This window comes from Cherax quadricarinatus, chromosome 63 (assembly GCF_038502225.1).
Source record: "Cherax quadricarinatus isolate ZL_2023a chromosome 63, ASM3850222v1, whole genome shotgun sequence".
In the NCBI taxonomy this organism is placed as follows: domain Eukaryota; kingdom Metazoa; phylum Arthropoda; class Malacostraca; order Decapoda; family Parastacidae; genus Cherax; species Cherax quadricarinatus.
This window is the reverse complement of record NC_091354.1, coordinates 2,881,761-2,896,249: the sequence shown is the minus strand read 5'-3', so window position 1 is coordinate 2,896,249 and position 14,489 is coordinate 2,881,761. Positions and strand designations below refer to the sequence as shown.

General features: G+C 37.2%; 1 protein-coding gene across 3 annotated transcripts in view; it reads right to left on the bottom strand.

Annotated features, from left to right (window-relative positions):
- Nucleotides 1-14,269, bottom strand: part of c11.1 (maestro heat like repeat family protein c11.1) — a 63,040-nt gene extending 48,771 nt beyond the window's left edge. For all 3 annotated transcript variants that reach the window (XM_053790412.2, XM_053790413.2, XM_053790414.2), the window contains exons 1-7: nt 14,051-14,269; nt 11,947-12,101; nt 8,309-8,512; nt 5,714-7,135; nt 4,974-5,063; nt 2,665-2,818; nt 559-692 (exon numbers count right to left, since the gene is read on the bottom strand). In XM_053790412.2, the coding sequence (XP_053646387.1) occupies nt 559-692; nt 2,665-2,818; nt 4,974-5,063; nt 5,714-7,135; nt 8,309-8,512; nt 11,947-12,101; nt 14,051-14,072 (2,181 nt within the window). In that variant the 5' untranslated portion in view covers nt 14,073-14,269. The remainder of the gene's footprint in view (nt 1-558; nt 693-2,664; nt 2,819-4,973; nt 5,064-5,713; nt 7,136-8,308; nt 8,513-11,946; nt 12,102-14,050) is intronic.
- Between the last annotated feature and the right edge of the window lie 220 nt (nt 14,270-14,489).

Here is a 14,489-nt window from a genome sequence, read left to right as displayed (position 1 = left end):
GTTTGTTGGATCATTTGAATAGTGACAGATATACACTTCTATTATGACAGTTACTGAATGAACAATGGTGAATGTGATTCTTTACTTGGGTCATCAACTACCTTGGTGGGTAACAGCTTTTGTTTTAGCTCCATCAACTGGTAGAACAAGAGATAAAAATTTAAATTCTTCTTCTTTCAACAAACCAGCTGTATCCCACTGAAAAACAAAAGTTTCTCTTCATAACTTTAGTAATGTATACAGGAGAAGGGGTTACTAGCCCCTTGCTCCCGGCATTTTAGTCACCTCTTATGACATGCATGGCTTACGGAGAAAGAATTCTGTTCCACTTCCCCATGGAGAAATAATTTAAATTACTGTACTAAAATATTTTTTTTTAAATTCTAGAAAATTTTTTTAAATAGTGTTACGCTACTGGAATGGTATCCAAGAGGAGTTAGCATACAGAAAACTAAACATTGAAGAAAGGACACCGCAAGCATAATTTAACTCTTGCAATTTCAAATAATTAAACATACACACACAAAAATTATTTTCTAATCATAAATCAGTACATACCTTAATCAAACTAAAGAAAGACATTGGTCTCTTTGTAGGATCAGCTGACTTGAGCCATATATCAATGTGAGTCAAGACAAGATCAATATGTGAAGCTGCTGTTGTGCCCACACACAAAGCAAAACTCTCTCGCTCTATAAATGCAAAATTAGGATTAGATATATTCTAAGCAAGAGCCTATGGCTAACAGGGGAATTACACTTATTTAAATGGAAAGCCACTTATCTAACTGGAAGAGCAATACAGAAATTTTATTAATCCTATCATGTGATGTAATTTATACTTAGGGAACATCTTGGCTCTTATGCACTGAATAAAAATTCAGTCAAACAATCTTTGTGCCCTTGATACCATACAATCAATGGTCAGTTACATTCAGGCATATATGAGGTAAGGACACATTTTTATAGACAGCTAATGCTGCTGATAATGCATACTAATATTTCAGATAGCAGCTGCAATGATGTCAATACCACTAGGATACAAACAACATGAAATATGCAATATTGGATTTTTGTGAAGACAATAAAACATATATGAAATACAGTGGACCCCCGAGTTTCGTGATTAATCCGTTCCAGAGAGCCCGCCGAAGGTCGAAATTCACAAAACTCGAAACCATTTTCCCCATAAGAAATAATGGAAATAAAATTAATCCGTTCCACACACCCAAAAATATTAAAATAAATTTTTTTTTTTTCAAATTAAATAAAGATTTACAAAATGAAAACAATCAGAAATCAAGTACATGCATTTAAAAAAAATAATAATAACATTACACTTGCCTTTACTGAAGACTTCTGGGTGGATGGAAGATGGGAGGAGGGGATAGGAGGAAGGTGTACACTATTGTTTGGAAGGAGAATCTCCTTCCATTAGGACTTTAGGTAGCAAGTCCTTATCTGGGGTTACTTCCCTTCTTCTTTTAATGCCACTGGGAACAACTTGAGAGTCACTGGACCCCTGTCGCACAAAATATCCGTCCAGAGAGGTCTTTTTCTGGCGTTTCTTTAAGATTTCCCTGAAGTGGGAAACAACACTGTCATTGTACATGTTGCAGATATGGCTTGTTTCAGCTTGGTCAGGGTGATACTTTTCAACAAAACTTTGCAACTCATTCCACATTGCACAAATCTCCTTAATCTTTGAAGAAGGCACCTCATCCACTCCCTCTTCCTCCTCCTCTGAAGCAAGTTCCTCGGCTGTGGTCTGATGCTGTTCCAATTGAAGCTCTTGCAGTTTGTCAGTGGTTAGCTCTTCCCTGTGGTCCTCCACCAACTCTTCCACATCCCCGTCAAAATCCCTCTGGATCGTGTTCCTCACTTTATTTACCAAAGGGCTTGCACTAGCTTTCCTTGGGTCCATGATGACTTATTTAGCAGTTGCAAGCACAAAAAAATGGATTATTATGAGATGTATTGTATGAACCCACGGGGTGATGGTCACATGTTGGTAAACAATGGCACACTGAGCGTGAATGGCGTGGGAAACTGGCTTGGTGTGCACGGTGATGGGCGGACAGGTACCGGATGGTCGCCGAAACACAAGTCTTTTCACGAAACTCGAGGCCAAATTTTTCCAAAAAAAACTCACCGAAGGTCGAATTTCACAAAAGTCGAGGCTGCCGAAACTCGGGGGTCCACTGTATTTGTAAATCAGTCAGCACTATATTGAGGCCTCTCCATGTAATGTATTATGATTTGGCTGAAAGATGCACGACTGATCAGGAGAGATGTGATCAGCCAGGAGATGCACGACCAGCAATGAGATGTCAACATTGAAGATTAGTCTACTTGTAGTCTGTCATCTTTATGAGCTTGTCATTAGTTGTGTTAATGAGAGAAACTGGTTGATGACATTACTCTTAGTCTGTAAAGTACAACACCTTCCCTATTGCACAATCTCAGAATGTCACCAATATTGACTTAAGAATGCTAAAGTACGGTAATCTCTGAAAGTCACTAATGCTGACTCAGGGTTCCTAAAGTAACTTTTGTAGGTAATCATTAATGACTCAAGAATCCTGAAGTAAAAATGCAGGAATAATGCCATTTTAAGAAAAGTAATACCTAACTGAAAAAAATAACAGTGCTATAAACTACTAACCAATTGCAGATTTATGACATGTTGCATTGAAGAGGGAGTCCAAAGTAGTAGCAATAAAGGTCTTATTGGTTGTCTGCCTCAGAGTAACACCTATGAGGGACATCAGGAAGCACAGCTGAGCCTGCTGCTTGTCATATATATGAAGCTGTTCCATCTGTTTCAAAATGTAAACATTTTATTCTAGAAATACAGCACAATATCAATATAATTAGACACATACAGGATTTGGGAGGGATGGGATGCAAGTATTCAGGGAGTCTCTGACTTACAAATTTCTGAGTTACAATGATCTACACTTGCAAATGATATCCAACAGACAATATCATACAGCCTCTTCTCACTTAACGATGGAGTTCTGTTCCTAAGACCACATCAGTAAACAAATTCGTTGCTAAGTGAAGAGCATATTACAATGGTAGTGGATTTGTGTCAACCATCTCTGATTTTGTTTTAATGTCACCTTTGCACCATTTATAACATTTCTAGTATATTTTTAAATGATTATACATTAGTGTACAGTATACGTATTGTAATACAGTAGTACCCAGAGTTTCGGCCATAATTCATTCCAGAAGGCTGGTCGAGTGCCGCTACCAAACGAATTTGTTCCCATAAGGAATAATGTAAATTAGATTAGTCCATTTCAGACCCCCAAAAATACACTCATGAAAACACTTACAATAATACACTTACAAAATTGTTTGAGTCTGGAGCTGTATGAAACCCGGGGTACCACTGTAAACAGAATAGAGGAAATCAGAGAGCCCATCGTAAGTCTGAGTAGTCAGTAAATGAATACGTCGCTAAGTGAGGAGAGGCTGTATTGAAAAATTACTTGTTTAATGAATACCAATCTTCAGTTAGAAACATGACACATAACCATTCTTTGTACAATCATTTTTTATATAATGTAACACTGGATTCAGGGTCACAAATGACCTGTTCATAAGGTGAAACAAAAAGAACATAACTCAGTCGCAAGTTGAAACATGAAAAACACCTCGTTTGTAGACTGAAATAAAGGAAGTGCAACTTGTTCATAACTTGGGGAGTCCTTGAAAGTACTGGATAGGAGTGTAAGCCTCATGTGCTTTAGAAAAACAGATATAATGTTTATATACTGCAATGTATCTCTTTCTGAAAAAATACACATTACACTATTACCGTATATATTAATGTGTTCACATATGAGGCACTGTATAGTAGAAAAAAGCAAACACCACTATGGCAAAAATCAGGGTTAGTGAACACATTAATTCCTTAATTTTTCACCTGTTTGTAGGAATGTGTCAACACTCTTCTACATACATAAATAAGATTCAGAGCCCCACTTAAGCTTCATAACTCCAATCTCCCACATGCCTACATTTTTCTCCATTCTTTGGATTTGGCACTTACTCTGCCATGTAATGCTTCATATCATAATTCACAAATTTAATCAATTATATTTATAACAGAAAAAGTAGAAATGTGGATATTCAATTTTCTAACAAACACAAAAGAAAGTGTTGGTAAACAAAGCAAGCTCTAGCACCCTAAGGCACTGTTGTGGCACCTTGACATTTCTTGACCTAACAGCAAAACTAGATAAAAACACTAGCAATAACTTTGTATCATCTTTTGCAGATGATTCTTAAATAAGCATGAAGGTCACCTTGGTAAAAGATGAGGAAAATATGAAAGAAGATATCAACAAATTCTTCCAGTGGGCACTTTAAAAGAACATGATGTTTCAAGATGATAAATTCCAATTGTTCAAATGTGGAAAGAATGTTGAACTCAAAAGGATCATGGGATCCATAACACAGGAGAGCCTTCTCCTAATACTGAAGGAACAAGTAAAGGACTTGGGTTTAATAATGTCAAATGGTGAAAGTGTTGCGTGATGATGAAAGTTTTTTTTCTTTCCTTTTGGGTCACCCTGCCTTGGTGGGAAACAGCTGATGTGTTAAAAAAAAAAAAAATGCCATGAAAGCCAGAAAAGTGACAGGGAGGCTAACATCAACCAGTGGGCCACCAACAGCAACAGCTTGACTGAACAGGCAATCAACAGAAAAGCATGACTCCAGGCATACTGTGAGGGTAGAAAAATTCTTGAAACCTGTCATAGAACAGTATATCACAGGAATAACAAAATTCAATAATTATGTTACTAATATAGTATATATTACAGTAGTTTTAAGCAATTCTCAATTTAATTTGTTTTAAATTATTGCTATAAAAATTAAAATTCATATTAATACCATACTGTATTATTCAACAAAAAATATAAACATGAAAAAAATAAAATAATTTTAAAAACTTAATACCTGAGCTTTTCCTATGTTGTTGGTGTATTCTTCATTGTTAATGTGAGTGATAGTCGAAGCCAAGAAGTCTCTCAAGGAATCGTGCCACATCTGAAAAAAGTAACCATTGAGCAAAAAATGCAAGGGGCCTACTGTATATAGAATTTGAACTGCTCTTTAGAAGCCATGACTGTCATATAATAATCATGATCAAAACATTAATTTGAAAAATCATAATCATTTATTTTCCTAGAAGTTATGTTTGTGTTAAAAAGAAAAAGGATTTCTTATAAAAAAAAATCTTACTTATGCAAGGCATTTAGGAGTTATACCAACAGAATACAAAAAGTAATTAAACAAAATAAAGAATAAGAGCAGTTCACTTTCCCTTTCATATATGAACTTTATTTTTTTCCCAAAGTGCTATATATAGTTCTCTTGTGCCACTAGTGATTATTCAATGACTTCACATTAATTTTTTTTTAACAAGCTGGCTGTTTCCCACCGGAACAGGGTGACCCGAAAAAGAAACACTTTTACCATCATTCAGGCTATTATTATTGCATATTCATTTCCAGCTTTCATGTAATCATAAGGCACAATAGTTCTATGAATAGAAATTTCTGAAATATATAAAGTTATCTTTTACAAGGCCAAAATTGACATACTGTATATTATTACACATTATTATATTGAAAATAAGCATGGGAGAAATATGAGTCATTCAGCACAGCTTACAAGTAGAATAAGGAAACACCTACCTGCATTGCAGCAGGCTCAGCATCAACTTTAAGTGTAAGGTCATGTAATGTTGATAAAAGCTGTGGAAGGTGTTGGTTCCAGGGTTCCACAACATCAGGGCTAACATGAGCTGCAAGGCCCTGCAGCAATTTAAGAGCAGCAATCCCAACAACCCCATCACCTGGCACACAGCTTAACACTAATAAACGGGAGAGTAAAACTGGAGCAGAAGGGGGTCCTGGAGGCCCTACAAGTATAGGTTTCTCTTCATTAAAAGACGAATATTTGTTAGCTAGGTGTGCTAAGCAACTCAGAGTTGTAGGAAGACTAGCATCATATTCTGTACTACAAACAAAATTTAGCAAATGTGGCCATAATATGGGCTGGGCAGCCTCCACAGTTGTAGCCAGCAAGTGGAGCACTCGGCGGCTGACCTCAGCCACTGACTCTCTATCTGGTTCGGCCAGAGACGGCCGCCGACTGTGGGATGGAGAAACACCAGCAGAATGTTTAACTAAGTATGTGATGAAAGGAGCACCTGCATGTGGAGAAAGATGGTTATTATGACACAATGCAACAATGACTTGTGTCACACTCTTCACAACTTTACTGTTTGGATCAGTAAGAATTGCATTCAGTGTAGAAATCAAGCTGGAAACATTCTCTGTATTAAGAGTTTTGCTATTAATGAGATGTTTAGTCACAATAAGGGCTCCAACTCGCTGCATGTGACTAGCATTCTCGAGTCTTTGTAAAAGATGATTTTTCACATTTTCAGGGTAATGGTTCCCTAAAAGTTCATAACAACGCAGCACCTCATAATGGTTCTTGACGGTATTTGGCTCCGCATAATCTGGCGTGATACATACCTGGCTGAATAGGGAACTTAGCAAATTATCAACATGAAATTTCATGCCCTCAGTGAGTTGATTTTTTAACACTGCATCAATTAGTAATGCTAGTGATAAGGTGAGGCTATAAGGAGAGGAAGTCTTGCGATACAGTGACAAGACACTTGTTACAACCAAACCTGCAAGCTCTTCAAGCTTCTCTTTAGAAAGAAGATGACTCATATGACCAAGACATACCACTGTTTCATGCCTAACACCTGCATTTGAACTTTTCAGCCAAAGATGGACTAGCGATTCAAATATTGCTGCACTTTCTGTCATATAAGAATTTACTGAAATGTTTGGATCAGGCTCTTTATTTTCCACAGCCTCTAAAATAGCTTCAGAGAACTTGCTCAACATATTAGTTATTGCAATCTTGAGAGTGTCTTGCTTAACTTGTGGAAGACATCCAACAATAAGTCCTAGTAAGATTTTAAGGTAAGGTATGGTTCCTCTGACATTACCAGCAACCAAGGCTCCAAGAGTTTCTACAATACTTTGTGATGGTACTATTCCAGTTTGGATCTGACCTACTAAACTTTCCATCACCTGTGGAAGAAAAAAAAAACAAAGACTTTAGATATTTTTATCCCCTAAACATACGTGATGACTAAGTTTAAAACTAAACTAACTTTGGTGAAGTTGTAATGCCTAAATACATTTTGCATTACTGTATTTGCAATAATAAAAAATAAACAGACATATTCTATAGATTACTATATACAGTAATGCGTAGTCCAAGTCAGCAACTAAAACTTTTGAAATGTTATGTTTATACCATGCAATGCTGCTGTGAATACACTCCCATACACCCATTCATTAGTTTTTGCTCATAATGATGAGGATGAGGATGAGTGATGAGGATGTTGCAGCTAAAAGGGTCATCTGAACTGTGATGTCAGCATACTTTTGGCAAGACAGCAATCGACTGAATGATGATGAATGTATTTCCCCTTTTTTTGTGGTCCCCTTACCTTAGTGAAAGATGGCTGATATGTTATAAACTGTATACAAACATACCACTGAATGGATGGGGATTAAACCTATGGCAAGTGAATCCTAAAACTCCAGGCCATGGGTTCAATCCCCACCTGTTCCGTGGTTTGTTTGCAATCGTGTTACTATGATTTTGTGAGTCTGTATACAAATAAATGGAAATACAGTATTATCCAGTCAACCATATTTTTTAAATCAGCCAATTCAAAGAAACTGGTAACCAAACTACTAACCAGTTAAAAAAATTATTACTCTACAAATGATTTAGATACGATAATGATGCAGTACATAAAATATTGATACTCTTACGATTCACCAAGTCTGATTTATTTGTATTTAGGTGCAAAATATACACACTCACTGCCCTGCTAAGTCACCTTTTAGTCACTCAATGAAAAGTATAATTAAATCTGGAGGCTACTGTATGTAATCAATAAACAGAGAAGTAGATGTGTTTTAACCTAATGCATTCATCTCAAATTATCAAGGCAACCAGGGGCTTCCAATCAGACTAGATATTCAGAGTAATGTAAGGAGCAAGAAAAGCTTTGCAGAGCATGTAATATATCCTCAGATCAAAAACAGACTTACAATTAACTGGTGATGGTTAGGAGTCAATGTTATCTCTCATCAAACCAAGGATTCTAGCAATGAACAGAATAAATGAGGTTTGACAGTAACTTATCATGACATGCCACAGGAGTGAAATTGTCAACAAACACTCACAGTATTACAATGGGTGGAGTTACTGCCAAGTGCCACCATCATCCCTGAGGCACCTTCTTGAAGGTCGGGAGCCACCGATGGAAGGGTCAGAAGCTTGAGTGCTCCTTCAATCCACATGCTAATTACCTCTACATCTTCAATTTTCTCACCACATTCACGCATTATATTCTCTGCTATATTGTATAAGATGCATTGCACTTGAACCTGTAAATTTAATAGTAGATAGGTGAACATACATCCTAATTACAGATATATTAAGGGAAAACATACGGTGAAAAAACTGGAAAGAACTTTTCTAACTTTTCAAGGGATGGATGCGTCTCAAACCTGTCTAAGGGCAATATGTGGTGTAAATATTATGCAGAAAATTCGGAGTGTGGAACTTAGGAGAAGGTGTGGAGTTAATAAAAGTATTAGTCAGAGGGCTGAAGAGGGGTTGTTGAGGTGGCTTGGTCATTTAGAGAGAATGGATCAAAGTAGAATGACATGGAGAGCATATAAATCTGTAGGGGAAGGAAGGTGGGGTAGGGGTCGTCCTCGAAAAGGTTGAAGGGAGGGGGTAAGGGAGGTTTTGTGGGTGAGGGGCTTGGACTTCCAGCAAGCGTGCGTGAACGTGTTAGATAGGAGTGAATGGAGACGAATGGTATTTGGGACCTGATGAGCTGTTGGAGTGTGAGCAGGGTAATATTTAGTGAAGGGATTCAGGGAAACCAGTTATTTTATATAGCCGGACTTGAGTCCTGGAAATGGGAAGTACAATGCCTGCACTCAAAAAAAGGGGTTTGGGATATTGGTAGTTGTGTATCTTTATACATATATACTTCTAAACTGTTGTATTCTGAGCACCTCTGCAAAAACAGTGATTATGTGTGAGTGAGGTGAAAGTGTTGAATGATGATGAAAGTATTTTCTTTTTGGGGATTTTCTTTCTTTTTGGCTCACCCTGCCTCGGTGGGAGATGGCCAACTTGTTAAAAAAAAAAATAATAATAATAATAATAATATATAATAATATCCTAGGTAGTAGGTTGGTAGACAGCAACCGCCCAGGGAGGTACTACCGTCCTGCCAAGTGAGTGTAAAACGAAAGCCTGTAACTGTTTTACATGATGGTAGGATTGCTGGTGTCCTTTTTTCTGTCTCATGAACATGCAAGATTTCAGGTACGTCTTGCTACTTCTACTTACACTTAGGTCACACTACTCATACATGTACAAACATATATATACACACTCCTCTGGGTTTTCTTCTATTTTCTTTCTAGTTCTTATTCTTGTTTATTTCCTCTTATCTCCATGGGGAAGTGGAACAGAATTCTTCCTCCGTAAGCCATGCGTGTTGTAAGAGACGACTAAAATGCTGGGAGCAAGGGCTAGTAACCTCTTCTCCTGTATTTTTTTTTTTTTTTTTATCACACTGGCCGATTCCCACCAAAGCAGGGTGGCCCGAAAAAGAAAAACTTTCACCATCATTCACTCCATCACTGTCTTGCCAGAAGGGTGCTTTACACTACAGTTTTTAAACTGCAACATTAACACCCCTCCTTCAGAGTGCAGGCACTGTACTTCCCATCTCCAGGACTCAAGTCCGGCCTGCCGGTTTCCCTGAACCCCTTCATAAATGTTACTTTGCTCACACTCCAACAGCACGTCAAGTATTAAAAACCATTTGTCTCCATTCACTCCTATCAAACACGCTCACGCATGCCTGCTGGAAGTCCAAGCCCCTTGCACACAAAACCTCCTTTACCCCCTCCCTCCAACCTTTCCTAGGCCGACCCCTACCCCGCCTTCCTTCCACTACAGACTGAAACACTCTTGAAGTTATTCTGTTTTGCTCCATTCTCTCCACATGTCTGAACCACCTCAACAACCCTTCCTCAGCCCTCTGGACAACAGTTTTGGTAATCCCGCACCTCCTCCTAACTTCCAAACTACGAATTCTCTGCATTATATTCACACCACACATTGCTCTCAGACATGACATCTCCACTGCCTCCATCCTTCTCCTCGCTGCAACATTCATCACCCATGCTTCACACCCATATAAGAGCGTTGGTAAAACTATACTCTCATACATTCCCCTCTTTGCCTCCAAGAACAAAGTTCTTTGTCTCCACAGACTCCTAAGTGCACCACTCACCCTTTTCCCCTCATCAATTCTATGATTCACCTCATCTTTCATAGACCCATCCGCTGACACGTCCACTCCCAAATATCTGAATACATTCACCTCCTCCATACTCTCTCCCTCCTGTATATATTACTAAATGTAAAAGGAGAAACTTTCGTTTTTCCTTTTGGGCCACCCCGCCTTGGTGGGATATGCCAGGTGTATTGAAAGAAAGATATAATAATATAACATATTGGTCATTTAGAGAGGATAGAACAAAGTAGAATGACTTAGAGAGTGTATAACTCTGTAATGGAAGGAAGGCAGGATAGGGGTTGTCCTAGGAAAGGTTAGAGAGAGGGGGGGTAAAGGAGATTTTGTGGGCAAGGGGGCTTGGACTTCCAGCAAGCATGCATGAGTGTGTTAGATAGGAGTGAATGGAGGCAAATAGTTTTTGGGACCTGACAAGCTGCTGGAGTGTGAGCAGGGTGAAGAGATTCAGGAAAGCCGGTTAGCAGGACTTGAGTCCTGGAGGTGGGAAGCACAATGCCTGCACTTTAAAGGAGGGGTTTGGGATATTGGCTGTTTGGGGTGACATCTAAACTGTCATATCTGAGCGCCTCTGTAAAGACAGTGATTATGTGTGAATGATGGTGAAAATTTTGAACGACGATGAAAGTTTTTTCTTTCTTTCGGCGTTTTTCTTTCTTTATGGGTCACCCTGCCTCGGTGGGAAATGGCCAATGTGTAAAAAAAGAAAAAAAAAGAATTAGTTAAAACTAAAAGCTCAATCAAGACTTTAATGATGGAGACATTTTTGCCACTGGCAACTTTTTTTCAATCCTAGTTCTGAGACATGGGGAAGTGGAACAGAATTCTTCCTCCATAAGCCATGTGTGTCATAGGAGGCAACTAAAATGCTGGGAGAAAGAGGCTAGTAACCCCTTCTCCTGTATACATTACTAAAGTTAAAAAGAGAAACTTTTGTATTTGCTTTTGGGCCACCCTGCCTTGGTGGGATACGGCCGGTTTGTTGAAAGAAGATATATATGTACTCAAGTGTTGCACAGGTGTCTTATTCTTGAAGCTTTCAGAATTGAAGTCCAGCTAACTGGCTGACCTGGATCCCTTCATAAATGTTACTTTGTTCACAAACAGCAAATTAAATCTCGAAAAGATCACTCATCTCCATTCACTCCAATGTACCATGGTCACACATGCCAAGCTGGATTGAAACATCCTTTAGTTTTCTTTTCCAATACGTGGATTAGTTATGTATTATGAAATTTACATTTTTATATCCAGAGTTTATGAATTTTTGAAAAAATAAAAATTACACAAGAGCCACTAATAAGAGGCATTCTGGAATTAAAAATATGTAGCTGAGAAATAGCTGTATAAATTAAAAAATACACTGATCAAATTGATAAAATTAAATAAAATTACTTTGAACCTTCCAAAACAAGATTACAATATTATATATGACTACTTATAAAAACTCTTATAAAAAAAAATTAAGTGACCTACTTTTGGAGCTGTCTGTGGACTGGTAATGAACTTGTGGATACAAGAGAGAACCAATGCTGGGTGTTGACGCCCTAGAGTTATGAGGGATCCTGCCACTGTTTGTCTCACTCCATCATTGACATCACCCACAGAATCCAGCAAACCACACACTAAACCTTAATAAAAATAAAATACAGAACAGCATTAAATTTGATGTAGTTACTGATGGAAAAATACTTCCTTCATTGAAATTTTACATTTTAACAATAGTAAGTCAAAGAGAAAAGATGACTGATAGCAATAAAAGAACCACCACTGTTGTATTAACAATTTCAAGGTCAGGAGAATCCTTTGAAGTCAATATGAGAAGAAATTCATAAATAAAATATTAAACAATTTGGAAAGAATAAACCAGTGAGAAGGAAAGTCTAAATCTAGAAAAGTCACAGGAACATAATCTACCCTAACCTAAATTAACGTAGCCAAAATTATGATTTTTCTGTTATTTTTCCTATGATATTTTTCCAGTCACTTTAAGTTTTACAAAATACACAGTGTGATTGTAACAGTAATTCCTAACAATTAAGAGAGAAAACATTCTTTCATGATAAAGTAATTTGAAGACTACATTTAATAATAGGATCTGCCTCTAGCACAAACTGCAAAAACCCACAGTCTCAGATAAAAAAAAAAAAAAAGAGGTATCACAGAAAAATATTTGGAGTTCTCCCTAAAGTCATCTGAATATTCAACTTCCCCTACCACCACATCTTTCTTATAGTCACAAATAGGCTGATAGATTAATATGTTAGTAGGTTAATAGGTTAAATGACTCAGAAATAGTTTAATAATACTTTTATTTTGGTAGGTGTTGCACTGATTGGAAGTGTGAATTCTTTATTTTTTTATGCTCTCGTATATGTACATTGAAATGTAATACAGTAATATACCACACGATAAAAACTGACATACAATATGTAAAAAATAACTACTGGTATAATATATATATGAGCCAGATTTGATGAATTTTTTACCAAATATTTCTTGAACACACAAATATAAATATTTCTTAACTTTCAAGAATAGCACCATGTTTCATTTAAATTTCCTTGGTGTATATGAGTGGTTTAGGATCCTCCTCATCTCAGTTATTTGTATGTCTATTATTATTATCATGGGGCAGTGCTAAACCAGTGGGGGTAATATAGTACCTGGGAAATGGGAGATAATCAGATTTGATTCAAAGAAGATAGCAGTTCCAATTCCTTTAACATATTATTATTATTGTTATTATTATAATCAAAACCAAGTGCTAAACCCACTAGGGTCATAAAGCACTGCAACCTCCTTCCATGTAGAGCTCTTTACTAGCACCATGGTGCCCCTTCACTTTGAAGGGACCCCAATGGAAATAAGTCACTGACTTTTTTAGGGTTAGTAAGTTGATTTAGGTACAGGTACACAAATACAGATACACAACTTACCATATATAGTAACATATGCATAAATTACCTAGGATAACCTTCCCATAAATGTCAAAGTGACTAATTTCCATTAGGTAAGTAAGTTTATTCAGGTATACACAGTTACACAGATTATCATACACAGTAGCATATGTGTAGAGAACCTAGGATAACCCAAAAAAGTCAGACAAAGTGACTTATTTCCATTGGGTTCCTATGTAATTTACACTATGTATGATAACTGCACTTATGTGTACCTGTGCCTATTATTTATTAAAATTGTAACTAAGTGCTAAACCCATAAGGGTCATACTGATACCCGTGTCTAAATAAACTTACCAAGGGATTAGTGTGTGTAAAAATTTTCCCTTTTCTGTTACATATAAAAAAAAAAAATTCAGTAAGTTAGCTGAATCAGCTTAATTAATTCTGAAAATAAAATCTTTAGCCATGCATACACTTACAAATCCTGAATGTATTTTAAATCCATAAGGTTTAATTGATAAGTTTTATTTAGGTGTAGCAAACAAAAAAATATTTAAAATGGTCTTCTGGACACACGTATGTTATACATAAAATATTCTATAAACCTAACAGAAGATATGTGAATAATGTCAATATGATTCATTGTCACAGGATTACATCAAGTTGTACTTCCTCACCTTTCTCCTTACTGGACTGCATCTCACAGCTTGTAGTGAGGATGTACAGAGATAAAGTGAATGAATGGGCGGCCCCGGCCGGCCCTACTGCTTTAAGTGACTCAGGAACTTTGCTCACTCGCTCATCACATCACCCATATCTCACAAACTATTATTTACAAGGTTTATAAATCCTATAAGACTCATAAATGGAGTACAAGTGACGAGTGTGACTCTCAGACGTCACTTACGTCCTGCAGATAAGAAACACTGTTTACAATCTGGAAATATTTCAAACCCTGGGCGAAATATTTTTGGCTATGGCTTAATAAAATAATGTATATATCGTGCTAAACCCTTAGGGTCACACGGTGCATGAGGAATGGGAGGTATACAAGTATGAACCGGGGAAAGGATGGATACCTCAAACTCCGCGGATCAAGTGCTCTTCACCAGTATC